We start from the raw sequence: 23960 nt of genomic DNA, 5'->3' as shown, positions 1-23960 counted from the left end.
GGGTGCCGGGTGCGGGTGCCGGGTGCTGGGTGCGGGTGCTGGGTGCGGGTGCTGGGTGCCGGGTGCGGGTGCCGGGTGCGGGTGCCGGGTGCGGGTTCCGGGTGCGGGTGCCTGGTGCGGGTGCCAGGTGAGGTGCTGGGTGCTGGTGCTGGGTGCGGGTGCTGGGTGCGGGTGCTGGCTGCTGGTGCTAGGTGCTGGTGCTGGCAGAGATCCTGTGGGGCCTCTCTCAGGGGAGTTGCCTACCAGGCCTGAGAACCGGTGTATCTCTCCTGGCCTTCAGGAACCCGGGGCGCCCGTCCAGCCACTCCCGGGGAACACGCTATGCCCCAAGGCAGGGAAGGGCTGCCCACGTGGCTGTGTGCTGGATTTGCGCTCTGGCAGAGCAGGAAAGGGAGGCCACACACTGATGGCCAGGGTCCCAGGGGATGATCTAGACAGGTGGGGCCATGCCAGGCCCTGGGAAGCAGCTGAGAGAGACCTGTGTCTAGGCCTGTGGCCCTGTGAAGGGGGGTGGCTCTCCTGTGCGGGAAGGAGGAGTAGGGAGGCCTGGGCGTGGGGTGAGAGCCCCCCGCCAGCCAGCCAGGGACAGAGTTGGGGGAGGAGGGCAGGCCCAGCTCTAATTCCCACTGGTGGGCTGGGTGATCCTGGGCAAGGCCCTGCACCCTCTGTGTCATTCAAGGGAGGCCCTGTCTGTGTTTGCAGGTCTGCAAATGGAGGGAAAAGGCAAGCCCTCCCCCGGGGCAGCACGACGCTGTATCCCTCCACGGCCTGACTCATGGGGTAGTCACCTTAGCCCTGTGGGGAAGAAGGGGTGTGCCGTGCCCAAGGCCTCCGGGCCCAGACCCAGGTCCCCACCCCGTTGTCCTTGCTCCATCCTTCAGGAGACCCATCCCTTGGCCTCCTCGGGCTTCCCACTCGCATGGGCCCACTTGTCTGTGCCCCATCTCCCCAGCTCATCTGGGGGTCCTGTGGGCCGCCCCGTCTCTCCTATCTGTCTCTGTGATGTCCCAAGTGCATGGTCCATGGCGGGCGCTGCTGGGCGTCCCTGTGTGCAGCCGGCCAGCACATGCCCAGGATGCACCTGGAAACTGAAAAGCCCTGGTCAGCAGGCCCCAAGGTGTGGGGGCGCCTCCAGGGAGGGAACCCGAGCTGCCATCCCGGTGCCCACCCTCAGCCCAAGGCAAGGCCCAGGGACCACCAGGCTGCATTTTCAGAAAGTTTAGAGTGGCCACTGTCTGCGCTGAGCCGGGCGCTTCCCACTCTGGCCCCCTCGCCCCCTTTCTGGGACCCCAGGGACCCCAGCCCCATGATCTAGGCCTTGATTCCCACCCCTCCCCTACTCCAAGGCCAAGACCCTCGGGAGCAGTGGGAAGGCAGGGCAGGGGCTGGGGGAGCATGAGCCAGAAAAGCACGGGGCAGCAGAGGTCTGGACTTGTCCTGGCGCCTGGCTTCCTGGCCCGCTGAGTTCAGGAAGCAGGCAGGGCTGAGGGGTGGGGGTGCTAGTACTCCCAGCCCCGCGCCCCTGCAAGGCCTCTTCTAGACCTTGTTTCTGCTGCCAACACTCTGGCACCATCAGGTCCAGGGACCTGGCTGGCACCAGGGACTGGGTGAGAGGGCTTGGGTTCTGGAGAGTGGCAGCTTTCTCCAGAGGATGAGGGAGGACAGGAGGAGAGGCCACGTGACATAGAAGTGTCATGGGCTGACACCAGCAGGGCCCCCTCAGAACCTCATTTCTTCACCAGTAAAAGGATGTTGGAAGGGGGCCAACTTAAGGGACAATGACGGCTCCTCTCTCCCCTAAAATCTGCCTCCAAGATCAGGGCAATCAGGTCATCACCTTCAGGAAGCCCTCCCTGACTGCACTGTTCCGATGACTCCTGGTTCTCCGAGAGCTCCTGCCATGGGCATCGCCCACTTTCTCGCACAAGTAAACTGTGTCTGAGGCTGCTGTTGATGGTCCTGCTAGAAGCAAACCCCCAGGACAGGCAGCTCACATCTCGGCAGGCAGCCCACTTCCTCACTGGCAGTCCTGTCAGAGACAAAGGCTTTCTTGCCACGGAACCAGAACCCAGCTACCACCTCCGCTTCGGTAGGTGTCTGTCCCTGCTTGCAGGGCGCACGGCCACAGTGAAGCCTGAGGTGCCCCTGACGTGAGCCAGGGCTGCAGGGGTCCCTCCAGCCTCAGGTGAGGGGAGCCTGCTGCCCAGCAGCCTGACACCCAAACTTCCACTCCTGGTCTGCCCAACACCCCTGGACCCCTTAGCTCTACCAGGCCCTGTAGGAAATCCAATCCCCCAAACCTGTTTTTCTAGTAGCTTCCATGCCCCTCAGTGAGTCACCCCTCCCCACCTGTCATTCCCACCACCCTCCCATGCCAGTCACCACCCTGTCACCGAGCCCTACGTCCTGCTTCCCGAGGCCTCTGGGGCGTCCTCCTTCCACCTGCCCATGAAGGGCTGTGCCTGATGAATCCAGGCCTCAGAGCTTGGAGTGACTTTCTCTCTCTGGGTGAAGGAGCAGGTCCCGCATATTACCTGCTTGTCAAGAGAGACCCCGGCTCCCCTAAATAAGGCCTAGGGAGCCGGGGACCAGCCCGTGGGATAGGCTCAGGATGTTGCTGGAGGCTGCCTCGGGGGCTTCTGCTTACCCTCCTCCCTGCCGCCAGGGTCCTGGAAGGAGCTCACAGCATCCCTGCACCTCCAGCCAGATCCCACCAGGTCCAGTAACATCTCTAGGGAGGGCAGCCCAGAGTGTCAGGCAGCACCTCCCTGGACCCCTGGCACCGTGACGCAGCCCAGCCCGCCCAGGTGAGGCCCCGCTCGGGAGCTGGCCTGTCCAGGGCATGCTGGGAGGAAGGGCCAAGGGCTCCCAGATCTCCCCGGCCTGAGCCCACAGTGCTCCCAAGAGCTGTAGCCTGGCTCTGCCCCCTGCCCTCCCTCCAGCCCAGGGCCACCTTCCTTGTAGCGGGCCCTGCCCCTCCAGTGCTTGCAGGGATGGGGCGGGGACAGGCCCAGCGCTGAGCTCTGTGCTCTGGCCCGACTCACCGTCACAGCCAGCGTGGCCCGCTAGGACAGGGTCAGGGGGAGGCCTCTGTTGGGCCCACCCACACAACCCAGCAGCAGGAAGTTCCCAGGACCAGCAAGCAGACAGGAAACCCTTCGGGGAAGAGGGCAGTGCCTGTGTTTAGGGGCCAAGTCTCCCCTCTCCATGAGCACTGCAAGAGGGCGAAGTTGGGGGGATCTACCCAGCACCCACCGCCCCTGGCCTGGAAGAGCTCACTGCCCTCAAGGACCAGAGCAAGAGATGGAGAGGCCTGGTCCCAAAGCAGGATGAAGGCTGCTTCTCCTCCAGGACAGCCGGGGCCGGAGCCGGAGCCAGAGAGAGGAAGACAAGGCAGTGAGCTGCAGAGCCAGCTGACGCCTCTGTCCATAGCCCGGAGACGGGGGACGGAAGACCCCTGCTCTGGGGGGTAGGCCGCCAGGGGTGGAGGTCCCTCCAGGGGGCAGGGGCTGGTGGGTGTGGGCCAGCCAGGGTGGGGCAGGTGGAGTGCCGGTGCCTGGCTCGCTGCCCACCCTCACCCCTCCCACCAGCACCTGCCCCAGCTATAAGGCTTCCAGAGAGGAGGGGCCCCCACTGCTCCCAGAGACGCCCCAAGATGAAGACGGCCCTGCTGCTCCTCGTTGCGCTGGCTGTGGCCGCCGGGCCAGGTGGGTGAGGGGCTGGGGCAGGGCGGACCGCTGGGACCTGCGGGACACCCGCGGGAAGCCTGTAGTCCTGGGCTTTGCGCTCAGAGCATCTGGGACTCCCCGGATGCCAGACTCAGAATTTAAAACAAAATGAACCCACATCTAGCTTAGTGGAATCAGACTTAAAATATTGCAGAATCAGAGAATCTCAGAATTGGCCCCGGGATCCAACATACAGAGGGGGAGAGAGCGGCGGGGAGCCGTCTTGAGAAGCCCCCCCCCCCACCACCTGGGAAAGACCAACGCCCGGGTCAGTCAGCCCCTGACCCTCTGTCCCCAGGGCAACCCCTCCTCCCGCAAGCTCAGCGTGGTCAAGCTGAGCCCCCTGCCCTGACTTAGCCTCAGGTCCTCGTGACCATCGCTGCCCACTGGGGACAGGCTCTGGGGAGGGGGACAGTACTCGTGGGCTGTGAGCTGCTTTTTGCAAGTCCCAGAGCTCTGCAAAGCTCCTGGGAAAGGGTCCCCAGTGTAACCCTCACCAGCCACCTTCCCACCAGCTCTCCGGACACGCCCGGCCCAGCACCGCCTCTGGGCAGGAGGGGTCCCGCGGTCCCAGCGGTTGAGGACTGTCGCCTCAGGACCCCGGAGGTCATGTGTAGGACAGGAGCCCCGGCAGGGCCTGAAGGCCTCAGAGGGGTCTGGTCGGTCTAGGGCAAGGGTGGCAGAGGGCTGTGTCCAGACAGCGACCCCCGCCTGCCTGTGTCCTTCGTCCCCTAGCCCATGCTCTGCGGTGTCACGTCTGCTCCAGCTCCACCAACTGTGAGAGAGCCCAGAACTGCGCGGCCAGCGCACGCTTCTGCAGGACCAGGACCAAGCGTGAGTGATCGGGGGCACAGGGCCAGGTGCCCCGGGGGTCGGGGGGCCGTGGCCGGAAGGCTGGCGGGAGGATGTCGGTGATGGGTGGGGCCGGGAGCTGGGACTTGGGGTGCCATGGAGGCCGGCTGCACGGGCTGTGGGGGTCGGAAGCCACAGCCCAGCCTGACCGCGCCCACGTGTTGCCAGTGGAACCCCTGACGGGGAACCTGGTGGAGAAGGACTGTGCGGAGTCCTGCACGCCGACGCACAGCCTGCCGGGCCAGGTGAGCAGCGGGGCGGCCGCCACCCTGTGCTGTCAGGACGACTTGTGCAACCGCAGTCTACAGAGCAGCGCCCCAGCCCGCACCCCGCTGCCCAGCACTGCACTCGGCCTGGCGCTGGCCCTCAGCCTCCTCGCCCTCATCGCGGTCCCCAGCCTGTGACCGCCCCATCCCTCTCCCGGGGACTTCCGCACACCGGCTCCCTTCCTCTCCCTGACCCGGGACTCCGCAGCCCCTCCCGCGCCAGCACCCTGCGGGGAGGCTGGGATGCCCCGGGCTGGGCTGGGCTGGGACTGCCTCGGAGGGTCTGGGGCCCCCTCCCCCAAGACAAGAGATGTACTTCCCTGAACAGCAGGAAGGCCAGAGACAGAAGGCATTCTGACCCCTTCTGATCTGACATTCATTCTGCTGGGTTTCCGTTTATTTTTCTACTTACATGGGAATAAATGCCTGAAAATCAGCGTGGTTGTGCCTCTGTTCTCCAGGGTGCAGGTGTGGGGAGGGGCTGTCCGTCCAGCTCCTGGGGCTTGTGACCCGGGCCCAGCCCCAGCATCATGCACGAAGCCTGAAATGCCACTGTCACTCCTCACCTTCAGAGGAGACACGACCCACCCCGGGAAACCTCTCTGAGGCCCCAGAAGGGGGGTCGTTCCGGGGCGGGGGGGTGAGTAGAAGCACAGGGCAGAAGGCTTGCGTGCTCTCTCTGGCACCCAGCCCAAGTGGTCAGAGACAAACACATACCATCTCCGCCCTGGGAGGGTTGGCCAAAGGTGCCGCTGAGCTCACCTGGCCGGGGTCAACCCAAGGTAGGTAAACTTACCTCGGTCCTGCTGTCTGGATCGGGGCCCCACTACCTGGATCGGGGCAATCTGAATCATTGCATCTCTGGGAGTTCCCAGAACCCAGCAGGTGCCCAAGCAAGCAGCCCTCCCCCCTCCTTGGCAGACAGGAGGCTTCCGGGGGCGGGCTCCGCCTCTCACTAGTCATCATGCTCTCAGGCCTCACTGTGGGTCAGACAGAGCCCCAGCTCGAGTGCAGGCAAGGAGGAGCCCTGGCTGGTGGTGGCCCCCGCAGGGGGCATGGCTGATGGATGGCGGAGATGTGGGGCCCAGCCAGGAGCAGGGGGAGCAGGGCCCCACGTGGCCTGAGCACCCTGGCGAAAGGCGAGAGCTGCTTCCCGAGCTGCTGAGCGCAGGGCCTGCTCCGCCCGCTCGCGGCGGCCTCCCCGTCCCGGGAGCCTCCCACGGCGCCACCATCTTATGCACCCGTGTCCCAGGCGTTTGCCCACGTGTGGCCCACGCACGGAGGCCCGCCCCGTCCCCACCCCCTCCATTTTCCGCATAGCTTTTTCACCATCTGACACGCTGTTTTCGGTTTCATCACGGTACACGTGGGTACGATGCGCTGGGACTCACCTGGAGCGTCCGAGGCAGTGAGAGTTAACATGTTTCATGCACACGGAACCATCAAGACACTGAGCACGGCCATTCCCCCCCAAGCTGCCCGCACCCCTGCCCGGGCCCCTCCGTCCTTCCCTGTGCACCCCGCCCAGGCAACCACGGATCTGCTCTGTTCGTGGCAGTGTTACTGGTGACCGCTCAAACCTGGAGACCCCCCCAACACTCCACGTCAGCCCACATTTTCCAGAATTCGGTTCAATGCAATCCGAAAGGACTCAGGGATCTTTCGTCAACCTCATCCCACAGTGCTGCGTGGGATGCTATTTCTAAAGGGTCTTTTCAATTTTCAATGACCGTTGTTGGTTCTAAGAATATAGACATACGATACATTTTTGCCTGTTAACCTTTTATCCCGTAACCTTGCTAAAGCAACACAGGTCCGGGGGAGCTCTCTTGAGTTGGCTTTTTTGGGGGTTTCTTTTTGGTACATTCCCCCCAATTTTCTGTGTGAACAGTCCTGTCCTCTGAAACCAGGGGCAGTTTTACTTCCCTTCTGATCTTTGTGTCTTTTACGTCTCTGGCTTGCTCTGTCACACAGCTGGGCCGCCAGCGGCCGCGGAGCGAGAACCACGAGAGGCGCCTGCTCTGCTCCTGCTGGTGCAGCCCGAGCTCTGTCTTACAAACCAAAGAGATGAGCTGTGGGATTTCTGAAGGTGCCCTCATCAGGCTCAGGCAGTTCCCCTGCTCCTGGTTTGCTGACAGGTTGGTTGGTTGGTTGGTTGGTTGAACCAGAAATGGACGTGAGATTTTGTCAAATGTTCTTCCCGAATCTGTGCAGTTGGTGGTCGGGTGGACACGTTGAATCACATTCGATCTTCAAGGCCAAACCGGAGTTGGGCTTTGTCATGTTATATTTCCTTTTCTCTATTATTGAATTTGTTGGCTATACTTTTGCTCGTAACTTTTACAGCTAAGTCCGGGAGAGACCCTGGTCCGCTGTGGGCTCCCTGTAACGTCTGTGTCTGGTTCTAGACTCAGAGGGATGGTGGCTGAGTGGGCACAGCCCTCCTTCTTCAGAAGGGGTGGGAGACTGTCAGTTTGTGTCTTTCTTTAAATGCCTTGTAGGGACGCCTGGGAGCTCAGTCGCTGAAGTGTCTGCCTTCAGCTTGGGTCATGATCTCAGGGTCCTGGGATTGAGCCCCGAACTGGGCTCCCTGCTCTGCGGGGAGTCTGCTTCTCTTTCTCTCGTTCCGCCCCTCCCCCCGCTCATGTTCTCTCTCTCAAATAAATAAAGAAAATCTAAAATAAATAAATAAATAAATAAATAAATGCTTTGTAGAATTCACCGGCGTTGTCTTTATGGAAGATTTTTAGCTACAAATTCAATTTCTTCAAAAGACAGAGGGATAATCCATTCGTATTTCCTGTCGGGTGGGCCTCGGGCCCGTGTCTACGAGGGGCCCGACCCGAGTCATTTCAGTTGTAGGACGCATTGATGTAATGTTGTCACAGCCTGTCCTGATGTCCCCTTTCTCATTCCTGTTTTGTGGCTCATCTTATCTCTTCTCTTTTTGATCAGTCTACACAGAGGTTTAAAGATGATTTTGATTTTCTTAAAGAATTAGCTTCTGGCTTGACTGGTCTTCCCTATTGTTTTTCTTTTGCTATTTCATTGATTTTTTTTTTGGTTCTTATTTTTATTTTTCGCTTTATTTTGCTTCCTTGGGGTTTTCTTTGCTCTTGTTCTAGTCTCACTGTGCTGGGGGCTTTCTGGTTTCCTAATGTGAGCATTAGTGAGGACGCTGCCCTTTGGAGCCCTGCTGTGGCCGTGCACTAACTCTGCTGTGTTCTGTTTTCACTTCCATTGGGCTGGAAATTCTTTCTCGTTTCCTTTCAGATCTCTCCTTTGGCCCATGGGTTGTTTAGAAATGCGTTGCTCAGTGTCGAAATATTTGGGGGATCTTACACATATTTTTCTGTGGCTGATTTCTGGTTTAATCCCACTGTCGTCTAAGGAAACCATTCATATGATTTCAATCCTGGTAAATGTACTGAGATTTGTCTTACGGCCCAGAGCACAGGCTGTCTCGGGAAACGCTCTGTGTCCCCGTCCCCACCCCTGCCGGGCATAGGGCTCCCCGCACATTGAGCCGCTGGTGGTGTTGCTCAGGTCCTCTCTGCCCTTGCTGGCGTTGTCCACTTCTGCTCTTGGATCTTGAGTAAGGAGGGTTGATCTTGAGTCCGACTGGAAGCGTGACTTTCCTTTTTCTCTCTTCAGTTCTGCCGGCGACGGTGTGTTCTGAAGCCCCACTGCCAGGAACGCAAACATTTAGGATGGCTTTGCCCCTCTCTAAACCGACCCGTCTCCAGTTACCGAATGTTCCTCTCCCTTCCTGGTTACAGTCTCTGCTCTAGATGGCACTTCGTCCGGTATGACTGCGGCCGCCCTTGCTGTCTTTTCCTCAGTGTTAACGTGAGTATTTCTCTTGCACTGTCAGCCTGCTTGGGTCCGTACAGAACGGTGGGCTGGCTCTGCTCTGCTTCTCTCTGGGGCTTGGACCACGGAGTGGCGTTTTGGGTGCAGGTGGCTTGAGTCTGTTCTCCTGCCATCATCTTCTCCTTGGCCCCTGAGCTTCCCCCCCTCCCTCTTCCTCTGCTTTCTCTCTGACCCACAGCTTAATTTTTCCTGATTCCATTTTATCTCCTTTGTTGCTTTATCAGGTAGAGCTCTTTGATTTTGCGTTTCATTCTCTTTCTGTGTGTGTGTGGTTGCTTTAGTGTTTATAGTGCACGTCTTTAACATGACAGTCTGTGTTTCCCGCTCACCTGTAGGAAATAAACAGACAAGGGTGCATTTCCCTTCTGTCCAGGACTGTGGCTACCATTGTCATACAATTTACTTCTGCATTTGCTAAACGTCTCTTAACAGAGTGTTACTACTTCTGCTCTAAGCAGCCAGTTATCTTCTAAAGTAATTTCAAAGTAAGAAAAAAGTACCTTATCTTTCCCATTTCTGCTGTTTCCACTCCTCTGTGTAGACATGTGTCCCAGAGGCATAATTTACCTTCTTTCTGCAGGGAGATGGGGGATGGAGGGGGGTGGGCAGTGTGGGGGTTACTGGGGCTCCCCACGCCCCCTGCATGCCACCCTGTGGGGATTCTCCACGCCCCCCCCCCCCCGCACGCCCCTGCCGTGCCCCTTGCCCTTTCAGACGCTCCAGCGCTGCTGGGCGCGCTGTTACACTCTCCGGCCTAGGTTGGGGGGGTCGGAGGTCGCCTCTCTGTGTGGCTAGCTCGCCCTGGCCGCTGCGCGCACTCCCTGGCGCACCCTCAGGGTTCCCTTTCTGTCGCTGCTTCTCCGCACCTGCCTCGAGACCTGCTCTGGCCTGGTTTTCTTCCGAATTTTTGTGCTTAAGGTTCACTGAGTTCCTGGGTTCCGTGGGTTTATAGTTCTCAACAAATTCGGAAAAATGTGGCCATTATTTATTGGAAATATTTTTTCTCTTCCTCGCCTCTCCTTCTGGGCCTCCAGGGACACACACACAGGGCCACCGGAAGCTGCGGCCGCACTGCTCCCCCTACGCTGTCCCCCTGGCATCCTCTGCCTGATGCTTTAGGCTCAAGCCCACTGATCTTTGACTGGAGACTCGAGTGGGCTGATAATCACCCCCCCAGTGTGTTTTTCATCACAGACCCATTTTTCATCTTTAGAAATTCAATCTGTACTTTTTTTATTTCTGGCGGCTCCCCGACACAGTCATGCTCCCTTCTATCTGCTTGAATATAGGAAATATGGTGTCTGTTTTAATGTCCATGCTCAGTAACACTACCGGCTGTCTCATTTGTGGGTCTGTTTCTAATGATTTTTTCCTCCCCACCACGGGTTACATTTTCCTGCTTCTCCGCATGCCTGATGGTGTTTTCCGTTGGGTGTCAGGCACTTAATTAGGTGAATTTTACATTGTGGGATGCTGGCTTGTTTTCTTTTTTTGAGTTTTGTCTTAGGGTGCAGTGACATTACTCAGAGAGGATTGGACCCTCTCAACACTTGCTTTTAGGCTTCGTTAGGTGGGACCAGGTGTGATCTGTAATCCGGGTGAGTAGTCCCCACAATTAAGGCAATTTCCTCCTGAGCACGCTGCCCAGTGACCCCATATTTTAAGGTCTCTGCTCCTGGTGCACACAGGCAACCCCCAGCCCCATGTGACTCTGGATACTGTTTTGCCTGCTGCTTCTCACCAGCTCCCTCTGCTCACCTCCTAGCTCTCTCCTGAGCAGCTCTCCTCGATTGGAGCTCTGCCCCGTGAATTCCAGCTGCCCTGGCCTCCCTGACTCTCCACTTGTCTCCTCCATCAGGCAGAGCGTGGGCTCTGTTTGGTCCCCCAGTGGTAAGGCCTGCAGTCCCTTCTGTGAAGTCCCTTCCCCCAGAATCCCTGCCTCTGCCAGCCTGTGATGCAATGTCCAAAAAACGCTGTTTCATTTATTCTCCCTTTTTTGATTGCTTAAGGCTGGGCGGTCAACCCAGTTCTCATTAATTCATCATAGGCTGACGCTGAAGCCGGTGACATGCTCTGGTGTTGACTTACATGTTTACTCTCTGCTCCATTAGAGTGCGAGCTTCATGAGGGTGAGAATATTTGGGGCACATGGGGCATCTCAGTGACCACTGGCAAATAGGGTGACCAGCCATCCCAGGCTGCTCAGAGAGCTTGCCTCGGGGCCTCTGGAGGCTCAGGGCCTAGGGCCCCAAATGATGCATCTTTTTTAAAGAAAAAACCAAAAAAACAAAACAAAAAAAAAACAAAAACTTTTATAGTCAAAGAGAATGTTGTGTTTTCTTTTTAATATTAGGAAAAAAATGAAAAATTTAGGGCTCATGAAAATCTTAAATTTTGCCTAAAACAGAACAAAAAGTTAAATGGTGAAGTAAAGTTACATAAGTAAAAACAATTATTTAATTTTGACATTATTATGGTTGGAGGGAGTCCATGAAATAGTGGGACCCTTTCAAGGCTTGCCTTTACACTTTGCTAGATGGGACCAGGTGTGGGGACTGCAGCCCAGAAATGCTGGGTACAATGCGGAAGTCCCTCGGCATCTAAGGCGCGGCCAGGTGGGGACCCAGGGAGCCGGGTCCAGGGTCCTGCGCTCCGGGACTGCGGCATGCAGCACCTCCGTTGAGCTGGGCTCAGGAAATAGGGCCCGCGAGACGGCGTGGGCGAGAGGGCGAAGTGCATCCGGCAGAAGCAGGCGGAGCACAGGGAGACGCAGAGGATTCGCCCGGGTGACCGCGGCCAGACCCCGCCGAGAAAGCTCCTGAAAGGTGCGCGTGCAGCCGAGGATCGCGTGGGTGTCGCCGCGGGGCAGCACTCCGCGGTACCCATCTGCGCCACGCCGCGTCCGGGCTTTGATGCAGGTGGGCGGCGGGGGGCTGAAGCGAGGAAGGAAGGGGGTGGGGTGGGGCGGGGGCGGAGCCTGGGCGGGCCTGGGGCGAGGGCGGAGACCGCGGAGCCGGAGCGGGGCGGAGACTAGGCGGAGCTGGGGCGCGACCCGCGGCGGAGACTGGAAGGAGCCGGGGCGGGGGCGGGGCCCAGGGGAGGGTTTGGGTGGGCCGGGGCGGGGCCTCCGGGGCGTGTGTGGGGCGGGCCGGGGCAGGGCCTCCAGTGACGCGCTCACGCGCGGCGGTGACTTCCAGCGGCAAAGGCCGCGGAGGGCTTTTGCAGCGTGGTCACCGCGGGGCGCCCGCACCATCGCGCTGTCAGATCGAGGGGTCGGCGAGCTGCCGCGGGTGAGTCCCGGGCGCAGCGGGGGTACAGTGTGCTGAAGGTCACGGTTGAGGTCACCCCGAAACCTTCCCCCTCTGCTGGGGACCGCAGTCTTTGGGGCGGGGCTCTCCGGGAGGGGGCGGGAAGGGCTGGAGCCGCAGGCCTGGCCTCACTGTGGCCTTTGGCATCCTGAAGTTGACTCTTGGGAGACGGGTCCTGGAAGAAGGGTCGGTTGGATGTTCCGGGGAAGGGCGGAGTATAATTTACTCCCCCTGGGGTGGGGCCCTGAGCACCCCCCACCGCCCCCGAATATCCCCGCAGGGCGGAGGGGAGTCGTAATCCAGTTTTCCCCCACCCCTTACCAGGGATTGGACGTCTTCATCCCAAACACCCTATCGAAACTGGGAAGTTAGTTGCCCAAGACCGCCCCCCCCCCCCCCAAAGCGCATTTCGCCTGCCGCGGGGTCAGAGCTCAGCCAGGCCGGGAGCTCCCGCTGCGGCCAGGGACTCAGACCTGAAAGGCCCAAGTAGGGCCGGGCTCTGGAGGTCTTCCTGGGAGAGCGGCCCCCACCTGGGCCCTGAAAGGAGCAGAAGTGGGGGACCCGCTCAGGGATACCCCAGTGATGTGGTTGTGGAATATAGGCGAGGTTTGGTACGGTGGCGTCTGGAGCCCACCGCCAAGGAAGAATTCTTGAGCTGTCGCTGGTGCAAAAAGGTGCTTTTATTTAAGCAGGGGGACAGCCCCCCCCCCCCCAGCAGAAAGAGCTGAACTGGGGCTGTGAGGAGCACTTGATTCTATACCATGGGGTTGGGGGAGGTAAGGGAAAGGGAGGTTTTCAAAAGACCTTTCATATACTAAAGAGGACCTACAAGACACTGGAGGCCTTGCCATTGTCAAGTTCGGGTCCCCCCCCTCCCCCGTAGTAAAGCAATCACATTTCGACAAGTAGGAGCTTCCTGGAAGAACGTCACACATCCCACCCAGGAGTGGGGGTGGGGGGAGGTCACAGGGGCCCAGCTTACGCTTTGCCTTCAGCTAACCTTCTGCTCCCTCCTCACCAGGAGCAACGGGGAGGGGAGGCAGTGAGGAGAGACCCACCGTCGGGCGCAGTCCCGCACTCAGGGCCCGAGGTGAGGAGGGGCGGTGTGTCAGGCTCCCATAGGGCCCCTGCATCAACCATCCCCCCTTCAGTCTGTACCACAGGTCTCCTGTGTTTGCAGATACCAGTCTCTCCCCTTGGAATGTCCCCCACCCTGCTCCGTTCTCATCTCTTTCTGTGTTCCTTCCTCCAGGAGACCTGACACCCTGAGTTCGGTGGCTCTTCTGTCCAGGTCCCCTGGGGTCCCTCAGTCCCTGTGGTGACCACCTGTCTCTGTCCCCCTCTGTGCAGGGCTGCAGTTCTTCCAGTAAACCAAGAGCTCCTGGATGGCAGGGGTCGTCTGACTGCCTCTGTGCCCTGCCCCAGCCCCAGCCTGAATTGTTCACCTCACCACGCCCACTCTGTCCTCTCACCTCCAGCCATGGCACCCCTGCTCACCCTGTTCCTGGTGGCCCTGGTGGGCCTTCCTCTGGGTAAGACGAATGGAGACAGAAGGATGGACAGCCCCATGTTCAGTGGCAGGTGGGATGGAAGCGGGGAGGGAGGCCAGAACGCCTAACCACCTCTCCGTCCAGCTGTTCTGCTCCAAGAAAGGTGATGGGACCTGGGGTCTGATGGACTGGAGGAGGGGCCTCTCCCTGCTCTGGGACCCCCATCCAGCTCCCACCCCATCCTCCGGCCCCCAGCCCAGGCCCTGGACTGCCACGTGTGCGCCTACAATGGAGAGAACTGCTTCAACCCCATGCGCTGCCCGGCCATGGTCACCTACTGCATGACCACGCGTACTTGTGAGTCCACTGGCGCCCCCAGCAGCCCTGCCTGGGAAGCCCGAGGGGTGCTCCTCCCTGCCCCCGGGAGTGTGGGACCCTGAGGAGGGAGGCTCCCACTTGCCCTAGGATTCTCTCTGGGAGCAACTGGCTGAGGCAGACCCTGCCCTAAAGGCCCCGCCCGCCAGGGGGGGCCAACCTGGGGTCCTCGCCTGCCTCCCCTCTGCAGACTACACCCCGACCAGGATGAGGGTGAGCAAGTCCTGCGTGCCCAGCTGCTTCGAGACCGTGTATGATGGTTACTCCAAACACGCCTCTACCACCTCCTGCTGCCAGTATGACCTGTGCAACGGTGCCGGCCTCGCCGGCCCCGGGAGCCTGGCCGCCATCCTCCTGGCTGCCCTCTGGGGTCTGCTCTAAACCCCGCCCCCACCCAGACGCACTCAAGGACCAAGTTCTGAGAGGCACAGCCCTACCCTTTCACCCTGCACACCCCACCCACCTTCTGCGCTCCCAGCGCCCCTCCGCTCAGCCACACCCAGGACGGCCTTCTAGAGGGACTCGGTGCCCACCGCCCTGGGCCTTGCTCCCAGATCACAACCTTCCATTCTCGAAAGGTTGATGTGGCATCAGCCCTCCCGAGGGCGTCTGACAAAGTGTGCTGCTAGCCGGGTCCTCGGTGGGCTGAGGACCACTGATGTGAAGGGAGACTTGGACCACATTCCAGCAACTCTGGGAGCGAGAGCCTGCCCCGGTCTGCCCAGTAAGCGTGTGGAGGCGCAGGGGAAAATAGGGACCCAGGATGGCTGGAGGACCGTCCTGGGAAGAAGGGCTTTCTGGGGGGCCAGGAGGGCTGCCTGTGTGCCTCTGACTGAGGCCAGGTGTGGCACCAAGGGCCGTGGGAGGAAGGCCTTTGTCCCTGTCAGCTGTCCCAGGTCGGAGTGCCAGGAAGCCCTGTGGATCCAGGCGGCCCTTGGCTGGGGGGTTGGGGGTGAGCTCATCCAAAAGAGGTCCTTCAGGCCCCCAGCCCCAGGCCTGGTTAGAGGTTCTCCCTTCTTGCTCTGCCCGTCCCTGACCTGCCCTGCTTCCCCACCCTGGCCTGAGGCTGGCAGCGCTTGGGGGCAGGGCAGACAGGCGGCTATATTTGGTGGAGCTTGAGAGCTGGCTGATCCCAAGGCTATTTTCAGCAGGGAGGGAAGGGAGCTGGGTGGGGCCGAGAGAGCCTGGTCTTCAGCCCTAGTGTGCCCCTTGATGGAGGGGGCTGAGCCAGAGTGGGCACCTGAGAGACTGTGCCCACCCGAGTCAGCCGGGGCGGGATCCTGGGAGTCCGTCCAGGACAGCGACTGCGAGAGGTGGGATCCGGAATGCAGACGGCCAGGCTCCCTCCAGACACGTGCCCCGGGACTTCCTCTGCAACCCCAATCCCAATAACCACTGGCCACACTCACGTCCAACTGGCCCCCCTTCGCTCTGGCCTACAGGCCTGGCTGAATGAGAGCTGGCCTTGGCCCCAAAGGCTGAGCCCATCAGCCTGAGGGTCTCCGCAGGACCCTCTACCCTCTGACTCTGCCTGAGGGGAGAGAGAGAGGTCCACCCTGGGCTGAAGAGCTCCATTGATTCAAGGAGTGGTCTGCAGGTACCCCCAACCCAGTGGGGCATTGGGACCCCAAGGGCCCAAGAATTGGCATTGTTTAAAGGGTACCCAGCCTAGGTGAACCGCATCCCTGGCCTGGTTTGGGAAACAAGAGTCTGCCCAGCACAGACCATCCTGGATAAGGGTGGCCCTGGAAACACTGGTCTTCCTTCCAATGAGGCCACACTGGGCATGCAACCTTGTGCCCCAGGTCACACAGGGCCTGAGGCCTTACGTGACCAGTGTCCCAAACTGTCTGGGCCTAAGTTGGCAGGACTGTGGCAAATGCCTATGTGGTGGGATTGTTCCTGGAACTCAGGAGCCCGTGGACCCAAAGCGTGGTCTTCATCAGAGGACCCTGTGCTGGACATTCTGACTTGAGAGCTTCACCCAGTGCTTCCAGAGCTCAAGGGATTGGGAGAGCCTGGGAGAGCCTCAGTGGGGGTTCTCAGGCAGAGCTGGTTGGACCTCCCAAAAGGTCCAGGAAGACGGGCCTCATCCTGGGTGGGAGGGAGTTGTACCCCGAGGAGTGTCTGGTCAAGAGCTCAGTCCCCACAGGAGACCTGGGTGTCTCCAACACCCTGAAGCCCAATCCGGTGTGAGCCTTTCTCTAGGGGAGGCTGGGAGGAAGCCAGACCCCAGCCCTGAGCTCCCACAGGTCCATCAGGAACCCCAGGAGCGGTCAGCCTTGGGGAAGTGACCCAGCTCCCCCACAAAGCTGGCCGGAAGGCCAGCACAGGCCTCTGGACGTGGAAGCCAGCTGGAAGAAGGGGTGGACGTGGGCCCCAGCCCTAGCCACCCTTGGCCACCTAACTCAATGGGAGAGGCTTGGAAGCAGTTGTTAAACTGCTTGTGTAAGACCTTTGTCCTGGGTCAGCAGGTGTCCTAGGCCACAGCTGGGAGGAGCACGGGATCAGTCCTCCCTCCCCTCGGTGGATGATGAAGTTAGAGCCCTGCCTGGCTACCTGTGGGCTCTGGGGCCACTGAGAACAGGGAGCTGGGCTTGCCGCAGTATGGGGGTGCTTCTTATACCTGCCTTCTGTCCCCATCTGCCATCCTCCACTGTGACCTGGTCCGAGTCCAATAGCCACAACGTTGCACCTGGCCCGCGAGACCATGCCACCCACCCCACCCACAGGCCCCTGGCTGGCTGGGCTGTCCTCCGAATCCAGCACAGAGCCCTCGGGAGGCCCTCAATTAATACGGGGCCGGCCCCTAGTGGGAAGCCTATGACACTGGACTCCAAGGGCAGTGCCAGTGGGGACGGCACCGAGAAGGATGGGAGCTGACCTCTGTCTTCCCTGTGCCCCGGCCGCAAGCACGCCATGACCACCCTGCGAGGTTCGAGCCATTATCATGTCCCCTTTACCGGTGAGGAAGCTGAGGCACAGTGGGACGGCCTTGCCCAGCCACCACGCCCCTGCCCCACTGTGCAGTCTTCTCCCACCAGCTGCGAGGCTGCATCCCTGAGCCCGGGGCGGGGAAGCCGAGGAGGGGGGCTTATAAACTGAAAACAATCTGAGCCTGTGAAATAATTATAAGAGCTTCGGGTCAGGAAAGCTCTAGAAGGAGAAGAGTGGAACCAGAGATTTGAGAAGCCATGAGGCCCCCGGCCAGGCAACCAGCCCTGTCTCTGTGTCCCGGGCCATGGGCTGGGGTCGTAGAGGAGGGCACAGGGGCCAGGCCCGTGGCTCCAGGCTGCCAGCAGGCAGTGGGCATGTCTGCTGTGGGGATCCATCTAACAGAGCCGAGTACCGCCTCGATGTGAAGAGATGCTCGGGCTCCTCGAGGCTCTCCGTGGCGCTCAAGTCTGGAAGCAGACTGAACATCTCTCTGTGCTGTGCCGCCTCCCGTGGGTGCCCTCGGAGACAGCGGAGGAGCTGGGGCTGCAGGCGCTGACCCTGGGGGCGCAGGTCAGGGTCTGCAGCCGAAGGACGCTCCCGAGCTGTGCGGGCAGCCTGGCCCGTTGCGTGCACGAGGCACCAGGGAGGTGGTGGCCGGTGCCAGGTGGGGGGCAGGGGGGGCTGGACCAACCGCCCCATCTCCCTTTGCAGTGGCTGATTTGTTTGTTAAACGTGTATCTTACCTCTGAAAAGGGTACAAAGAAACTGGGACGCCTCTTTCTCTCTCCTGCCCCCACTCAGTGAGTTTTGTTGGCTCCTACAACTTGGGGTGCCTGGAGGTCATCACTCACATCTCTGAGCCTCAGCTGTCTCATTGATAAAATGGGAATGAGAGTGAATGGGAACGGGAATGATAGTGGCCTCGGGAGGATGGACAAGGCTGTGAGTGTACGTGCCCAGCCCAGGGCCTAGCACACAGGAGGCCTCCGATGGACAGACAGATGGATCGATGGGTGGTCCCTCTTCCCTCCATGCCACTTGCAAGGTCTGCACACTTCCAGGGCCATGCCCCTGCTGGCAGCTAATGCTAACCCCTAGCCCTGACCCTGACCTTGACCAGCATGAGAATCTGCCTTCAGGCCAGGGCTCCCTCCTTTGCTCACACGATGCACCTCAGAGAGGCCCCCTCAGTGTCTCGAGTGTGTGAATAAATGGATGAATAAACACGTTTGCCCTTCTCTCCGTCCTCACCAGCCACCGCGGCCTGAGCTCAGCTCCCCCTCTCCAGTCTGGTGCGGCTGGTCATGCCGGCTCTGTCGGTCTCAGACTCTAGTTCACCCTGGCTCATCCAGTTGCCCTTGGAGCCAGGGCTGGCACAGGGCAAGGGGGCAATCCGTGGGAGGGGAGCGAGCAGGAGAGGCGGGAGGATCCTGTGGCTCCAGGGGAAAGAGGCAGGCCAAGTCACCCAGCTGCTCCCTTTGAGAGGAGTCCCTAGAGAAGGCTGGTGGGGGCTGGCGGAGGGAGGGAGGTGGCACCCCAGGAACCCACCTTCCACCCCGGCTTTCAGGCTCCACCTGGGAGCAGGGTCTGAATCCACCCAGTCCCCCGCCCTAAGGAGCCTGCCAGAGACAGTGGTGGGCAAAAGCCACAGGGCAGCCAGAGCAGACACACAGGGATCTGCGGGTGGTCAGGGCCAACGCCCCACGGACAGCCCCCTGCGCTGCCCCGACGGTGCCCCAGCCCCCGCCAGCTTTTGGCAGAATGGTGTGGCTCGCAAATCACCCAGCGTGTCTAGCTTCTGCTCTCACGTGTGCCCTTTTGGGCTCTCACCCATCATGGGACTGCCCCTTTTAAATATCTCTCTGCTCTCCCCACTTCCCCCACTGGGCAAACAGCCACAGGGCTGGGGCCGTGCAGTATGAGCACTGCCGCTTCTGGACAAAGGCCCATTTCACAGGCAGGACCGCTGAGGACACACATGTTCTGGCTCGGCACGGGGTAGCCGGTCACGAGCACCCCAGGGGGCGGTGCTGCCGAGGGCTCCAGCTTCCGTTGGCCCTAAGCTTTGTGGGCTTGTTGAGGGGAATGGTGAGCTCAGGGCCCATAACTTGGTCCAGTTCCACGCAGGAAAACAGAGGCTGTGAGCTGAGGGTCCGCCCTGTGCCGGGTGGGCTTACGTGATCCCCACCCTGCACCCTGATGCATAAGGAAAGAGGACTGCGTGATAAACTGGGCCTGCCCTCAGGCCTGGGGGCAGGGCGAGCCCCAGCCTGGCTTCTTGGCTGAGTCAGCCGCCCGGTGAGTCAGGCCCCGGAGTCCGCAGGTGCTGGGAGCAGGTATAAGAGGGCAGCCTGGTACCCAGGAGCAGCCTCTCCCCAGGAGACCATGCGGCTGCTCCTTGGGCTCTTGCTGGCCGCTGCCTTGAGCCTGGAGCTGGGTGAGTCCAGGGGCCACCTCCTCCCCCATTGCTCTAAGCTGGTCCCCCAGCCCCAGCCACCACCGAGGCCTGGGCTGTGGCCCCTCACCTCGGGGAAGCCCAATTCCTGCCCCCTCCACCCCCTTTCTGGGGGGCTAGACCCTCCCCACCTGCCACCTCCTACCATCTGCTAGTGGACCGCACTCAATAGTTCCCCTCGCCCGACCCCTTCCTGGACCCACAGGCCCATCAGCCAAGCCCTCAATGCTGTTCTTGTCCCTGCAAGGGCCACCCACCTCCCAGCGCCCTACCCCTTGCTTGACACCCCTCTCCCCCCAACACCTCCACAGGTTTCTCCAACTTCACAGTGGCCCCCGCCCCGCCACCGAGTGTGAGGCTGCTCTTCCAGCTCTCCCTGGCCTGGACCTGTTTCCTAGGACCACCCTCTTCTGGCCCCTCCTAACTCGCTTCCTCCTGGGATGCAGGTCTCTTCTCCCTTGCTCAGGCTTCCTTCTGGGGTCAGTTCCCCACTCTGGCCATTTCTGTATTCGGCTGTGCCCACATCCGCTATCGCTGGCCCCGTCTGGTCCAGCCCCAGCCCCATTGGACCAGATCCCTGCCTAAGGGCTTCTCGGGGTCATCTCCCTCAAATTCGGCTGCCCACACCTGGCCTCATCATCTTCCCACTGCACCCGGGGTGAGATGGCGTCTCCATCCACCCACCCAGAGGCCTGAACAAAACCAGTGGGACCCCTGATCCAAACGCAACCAGCCCCACTCCCCCAGCCCTCACCTGGCAAGGCCTCTGTCTTCACGTCTGGGTCAGCACCCTCCTCACAGCCAGTGGCCCTAAGTGAGGTAGACAGAGGGAGTGTCTGGACAGCCCGGGCATGAGCGTCAGGCTCCAGCCAGCACTGTCTGGGATCCACCACTGTCCCACCTGCAGGAACTTTCCTCCAGGCCGGGGCTCTTGTAGGCTCTCTGTTCAGTGCGGAAGGTCTGTGAGGCTCAGGGCCCAGGTCTCATCAACAACCCTGAAGAACTGCCCCAGGGTCATCAGTGTGGATGGACAGGGGTGGGGAAAGCCTTTGTCACTACCAGGGCTAAGTCACGGGGATTGGGTGGCAACCAGGGGTGGCCACCACAGACCCCTCCTCCCTCCCCTGGCTCAGCCCAGGTCCAGCGGATCACAGAAGCCCCACATGCCACAGCATTGCTGGTGTCCTCTCCCTGCTCCCCATTATATGCACAGTCCCCCAGTCTACACGCTAGCCCTGCTGCCGAGCGAACAAACGGGGTCCAGAGTGTGGGAGGTGTTCTGTGTTCTGCACAGTGAGCCAGCAAAGGACACGAGCCTGGTCAGCTGCACCCACAGCCCTTCCACCTGACTGCCCTCCCTTCCTTCCTTCCTTCCTTCCTTCCTTCCTTCCTTCCTTCCTTCCTTCCTTCCACAAAGCTCTCCTGAGCCCCACTAGGTATGGAGGAAGATGCTCTGGGGGTGCGGAAGACTGGGTGAAACACCCCACCCATGTCCTTCACGTTGGAGGCATTGGGGGTGGGGAGGGAGCCCTGAGCAAGATCACATGGGGGCAGGGACACTGTCACCAGGCTGGGACAGAGGTGCCAGCAGCTGGGCATGTCAAAGGAGGAGCCATCAACTCTGCCTGGAAATCCAGAAGGCCTGCTTGGAGGAGGTGGTATTTGAGCTGGGGCCTGTTTTGCCTGCAAGGCAGAAGGAAGAGCATGGGCAAAGCAGAGAAGCATTTGGGAGGATGAGCAGAGGAGAGCGGGAGGCAGGAACTGCATTTCTCATGGGGCTTTCCTGGTGACGTTCCCCGGTCTGTCCATTAGGTGGCATACGCAGCTTACCACACCATCGTGGGGTTTGACGTGAGGGCGGCTTCAAGCAGCTTGGGTGGGCTTTGTAACATGAGCTGTCTCCTTTCCTGGTCACCTGTGGGTCTCAGATTGCTCTGTGGGGCGGCAGACGAGGCTGATGGCGGGCACATTTCCATGGTGGAGACCTCCCGTCTCCATCACCCACTCTGTGGTTCTGGGAGGAGGCCACCCACAACCCCAGGGGTCGAGCGGGAGGTGCCACGTGCCCCTGCCCAGGTGTGCATGTGTGTGGCCGTGCACACTGGTTTGGTGAAAGTGTGTGGTGCATCGTCGTGCCCACGGGCCCGGGTCTGAAAGTGTGCTCATCTGGGGCCGATCCAGGACAACGGCGATGGCAGAGCTCAGGCAGCCTCGCAGAGGCCTGGAGGACCGGCTAGGGGAGGGGGGCGTGAGTGCACTGCCCTGGACTGTGGCACAAGCGTCCTGAGGCTCCGAGCCTGCGCGTGGTGAGCGTGCGTGCTCGTCCCCCTGGCCCTGTGTCTGCACGTGCGGACAGCCAGAGCAGGCCCGGGCACCGTGGCTCGGGACCTGGACAGAAGCACTCAGTGCAGGAACCAGAGGTGGAGAGGCAGGGAGAGAGGGAGGAAGTTCAAGGCAAGAAGCATGGCGGGGGCGGTGGGGGGGGGCGGCAGAGGGACAGAGAGCCCGGCACAGCGCCCATGTTCAAGGACGGGCTGACGGGCAGGTCTGCCAGACATGGATGGAATGAACTTAGTATTTCAAAGCCTCCAGGCTGTCCTCATAGAAGAAACGTCCGACAGAACTGTGCCAGCCTCCCTCCTGTCCCTTTCATTGCCCAGCATTTCTGTCCCCCTGGCTTCCCACTCCGCACGGAGGCCACCAAGGCCCCACCATGGCAGCCACCAGAACAAAGTGCCTGAGGGCCTAAGGGGTCCTGCTCAGGCCCCACAGAGGTGAAAATGGGCACGGCCATATCTTAGGGAGCCCTCACCACCTTCCCCCCATCCCAACTCCCCCAACCCTTAACTCCTTCGGCGTGAGGCCCCTGCTCGTCCACTCCTCTGGGGGGAGACACAGGGAGCCCGGGAAGACCCCATCCTGCCCCCCAGCCCGGCGCTGTCCTGGACGGACAGGCTCAGAAGAGCTGCCCCCAGCTGCAGCCGACCCCGCTGGAGCCCTGGGCCTGGCCACCCTCACCCTGGGGAAAGCAGTCCCACAGGATGGCAGGGGAGAGTGCCAGGACCTTGTCCAGCCCCGGGCTGAGGCTTGGGACATGGTGACCTTCTCCCCACCCCCCTGTCTGGGAGGTCTTGAGGGGTTGGGCACCCCAGGATGAGGGCCTAGAGTCCTGAGAATGGGAAGGGTGGGAATAGAGGGTGCTGTTAGGTGGGCGTTGCCCACACCTGTGTCCCTCTCTGTCTGTGTGTCCACCCACCTGTCCCTCCACCCGCGGCCGCAGCCCGAGCCTTGAGTTGTCACCAGTGCAAGGGCTTCGGAGGGTGCCTCCATGCGTCCAGATGCCCCTGGGGCTCCAACTACTGTGTCAGCATTGCCACCCGTGAGTAGGGGAGTGTGGGGTGGGCTCCACCCCTTGTGTGTGCATATGTGTGGCTGTGAGCACCCCAGCTGTGCCCTCCTTGCCCGGGAGAAGAGACCCAGGCTCAGAGGGGGCAGAGCTGATCCAGGCTCCCAGCAAGTCAGGAACAGGGCGGGGGGAGCTTTCACTGACCTCAGCACAGGAGAGGACCCGAGAGAGGGGGCCAGTTACACCCAGTTTGGGGACTGACTCTTGCCTTGGTGGCCGGTGGGGCAGGGGGCACGGGCAGCTCAGAGCCTCAGGGAGCTTGCCCTGTTTATCTTCTGTCCACCCCAGGAGTCCCCTTCAGCGTCATTGACCTGCCTCTGGTGACCAAATCGTGCTACAGTGGCTGCCCGGACGTCTCCACCCTGGGCCTTGGCCCTCATGTGTCCATCGTCTGCTGCCAGTTCAGCCTCTGCAACACCGACTGACCTCCCCTTCCCTCTTAGCTGTCCCCCGCCCCCCACAGAGCTAAGAGATGCCCTGGGACCCCCAAGCAGACGCTGCTCTCCAGGCAGCAGAGAGGGGGCACCAGGGTTGGGGGGGCCCCCCGAGGAGCGCCCCAGTGCAGAGCAGGAGGTCGGAAGAACTAGAGGTGGCCCTGGGCGGGTCAGAGGAAGGGGGAGGGGCCCTCGGCACAGGGAGGGGCCCTTGGGGGAACTGGAAAGGGGCGGATGGAAGGAACAGAGCAGACACGTGAGAGGGTGAGGCTGGAGGCGGCTCTTCCCCCACCCATGCACAGGTGCACGCACCCACACCCGCACACACAGACACACCCACACTCCCACACCCCAGCTCCACACGCTGCGAAACTTTTAATCATGGCTCCAGCCAGCCCCCTGCTGCGAAGTGGACCAGGACCCCGGAACCAGGGCGCATGGCTCCTCCCCATCCCATGACCCCCAGGCACAGCGCCCGGCCTTTTCCTTGTCCGTACCCTGGCTACGCTCTCATGAAAGAAAACGTGGTGAAGCCAGGGCGGTGGTGCAGCCACCCTGTGTGGGGGGCAGTGTCCCAGCGGACGGTGAGCCCACACAAAGGCACAAGCAGGGCCTCGGGCCCGCGGGGCTGGGGGCACGCGCCAGCGGCCCCAACCAGCCCACTTGCAGGACAGCACTGCGCCTGCGCCAGCGTGGGGTGGCCAGTGCAGCGGAGGGAGACACGACGCGGGAGGGCGTCGCTGACCACCCTGCGGAGAAAACCAAATTGGCTTCGGGCCCTCACTCCCATTCACTGAAAGGCATTCCGATTGAACCAATGATTTAAATGTAAAAAA

General features: G+C 61.0%; 2 protein-coding genes and 1 long non-coding RNA gene across 7 annotated transcripts; all 3 read left to right on the top strand.

The window, feature by feature from the left end:
* Nucleotides 1-3641: 3641 nt before the first annotated feature.
* LY6D (lymphocyte antigen 6 family member D) lies at nt 3642-5269 on the top strand. The gene is made up of 3 exons (XM_026491192.3): nt 3642-3707; nt 4464-4562; nt 4749-5269. The coding sequence occupies exons 1-3, from the start codon at nt 3656-3658 to the stop codon at nt 4982-4984; spliced, it is 387 nt and encodes a 128-aa protein (XP_026346977.2). The 5' UTR covers nt 3642-3655; the 3' UTR covers nt 4985-5269.
* Nucleotides 5270-8380: 3111 nt separating this feature from the next.
* On the top strand, nt 8381-11087 carry LOC130542905 (uncharacterized). The gene is made up of 2 exons (XR_008957781.1): nt 8381-8514; nt 8626-11087. It is a non-coding gene; the product is annotated as an uncharacterized LOC130542905 (long non-coding RNA).
* A 361-nt stretch (nt 11088-11448) lies between these two features.
* Nucleotides 11449-23291, top strand: LOC113249729 (ly-6/neurotoxin-like protein 1). 5 transcript variants are annotated; one of them, XM_044381022.3, is made up of 5 exons: nt 11449-11637; nt 13049-13117; nt 13378-13559; nt 13773-13874; nt 14083-18053. In XM_044381022.3, exons 3-5 carry the CDS (start codon nt 13508-13510, stop codon nt 14271-14273), a joined length of 345 nt encoding a protein of 114 aa, XP_044236957.1. In that variant the 5' UTR covers nt 11449-11637; nt 13049-13117; nt 13378-13507; the 3' UTR covers nt 14274-18053. The 5 variants fall into 5 exon arrangements, with proteins under 5 accessions (XP_044236957.1, XP_044236956.1, XP_026346982.1 ...); XM_044381021.3 differs by having other exon boundaries at nt 11484-11544; XM_026491197.4 differs by lacking the exon at nt 11449-11637 and adding an exon at nt 11850-12009.
* The last annotated feature ends 669 nt before the right edge of the window (nt 23292-23960 follow it).

This window comes from Ursus arctos, unplaced genomic scaffold (genome assembly GCF_023065955.2).
Source record: "Ursus arctos isolate Adak ecotype North America unplaced genomic scaffold, UrsArc2.0 scaffold_6, whole genome shotgun sequence".
Classification (NCBI taxonomy): domain Eukaryota; kingdom Metazoa; phylum Chordata; class Mammalia; order Carnivora; family Ursidae; genus Ursus; species Ursus arctos.
The sequence above is the reverse complement of the archived record's forward strand: the minus strand, read 5'-3'. Positions and strand labels throughout refer to the sequence as shown.

Bases quoted from the DNA above. Each gene is read 5' to 3' on its own strand.
- LY6D (XM_026491192.3), top strand. From the start codon at position 3,656: ATGAAGACGGCCCTGCTGCTCCTCGTTGCGCTGGCTGTGGCCGCCGGG. The intron at 3,708-4,463 runs GTGGGTGAGGGG...TTCGTCCCCTAG, and splicing joins GGCTGTGGCCGCCGGGCCAG to CCCATGCTCTGCGGTGTCAC. The intron at 4,563-4,748 runs GTGAGTGATCGG...ACGTGTTGCCAG, and splicing joins CTGCAGGACCAGGACCAAGC to TGGAACCCCTGACGGGGAAC.
- LOC113249729 (XM_044381022.3), top strand. From the start codon at position 13,508: ATGGCACCCCTGCTCACCCTGTTCCTGGTGGCCCTGGTGGGCCTTCCT. The intron at 13,560-13,772 runs GTAAGACGAATG...TCCGGCCCCCAG, and splicing joins CCTGGTGGGCCTTCCTCTGG to CCCAGGCCCTGGACTGCCAC. The intron at 13,875-14,082 runs GTGAGTCCACTG...TCCCCTCTGCAG, and splicing joins CTGCATGACCACGCGTACTT to ACTACACCCCGACCAGGATG.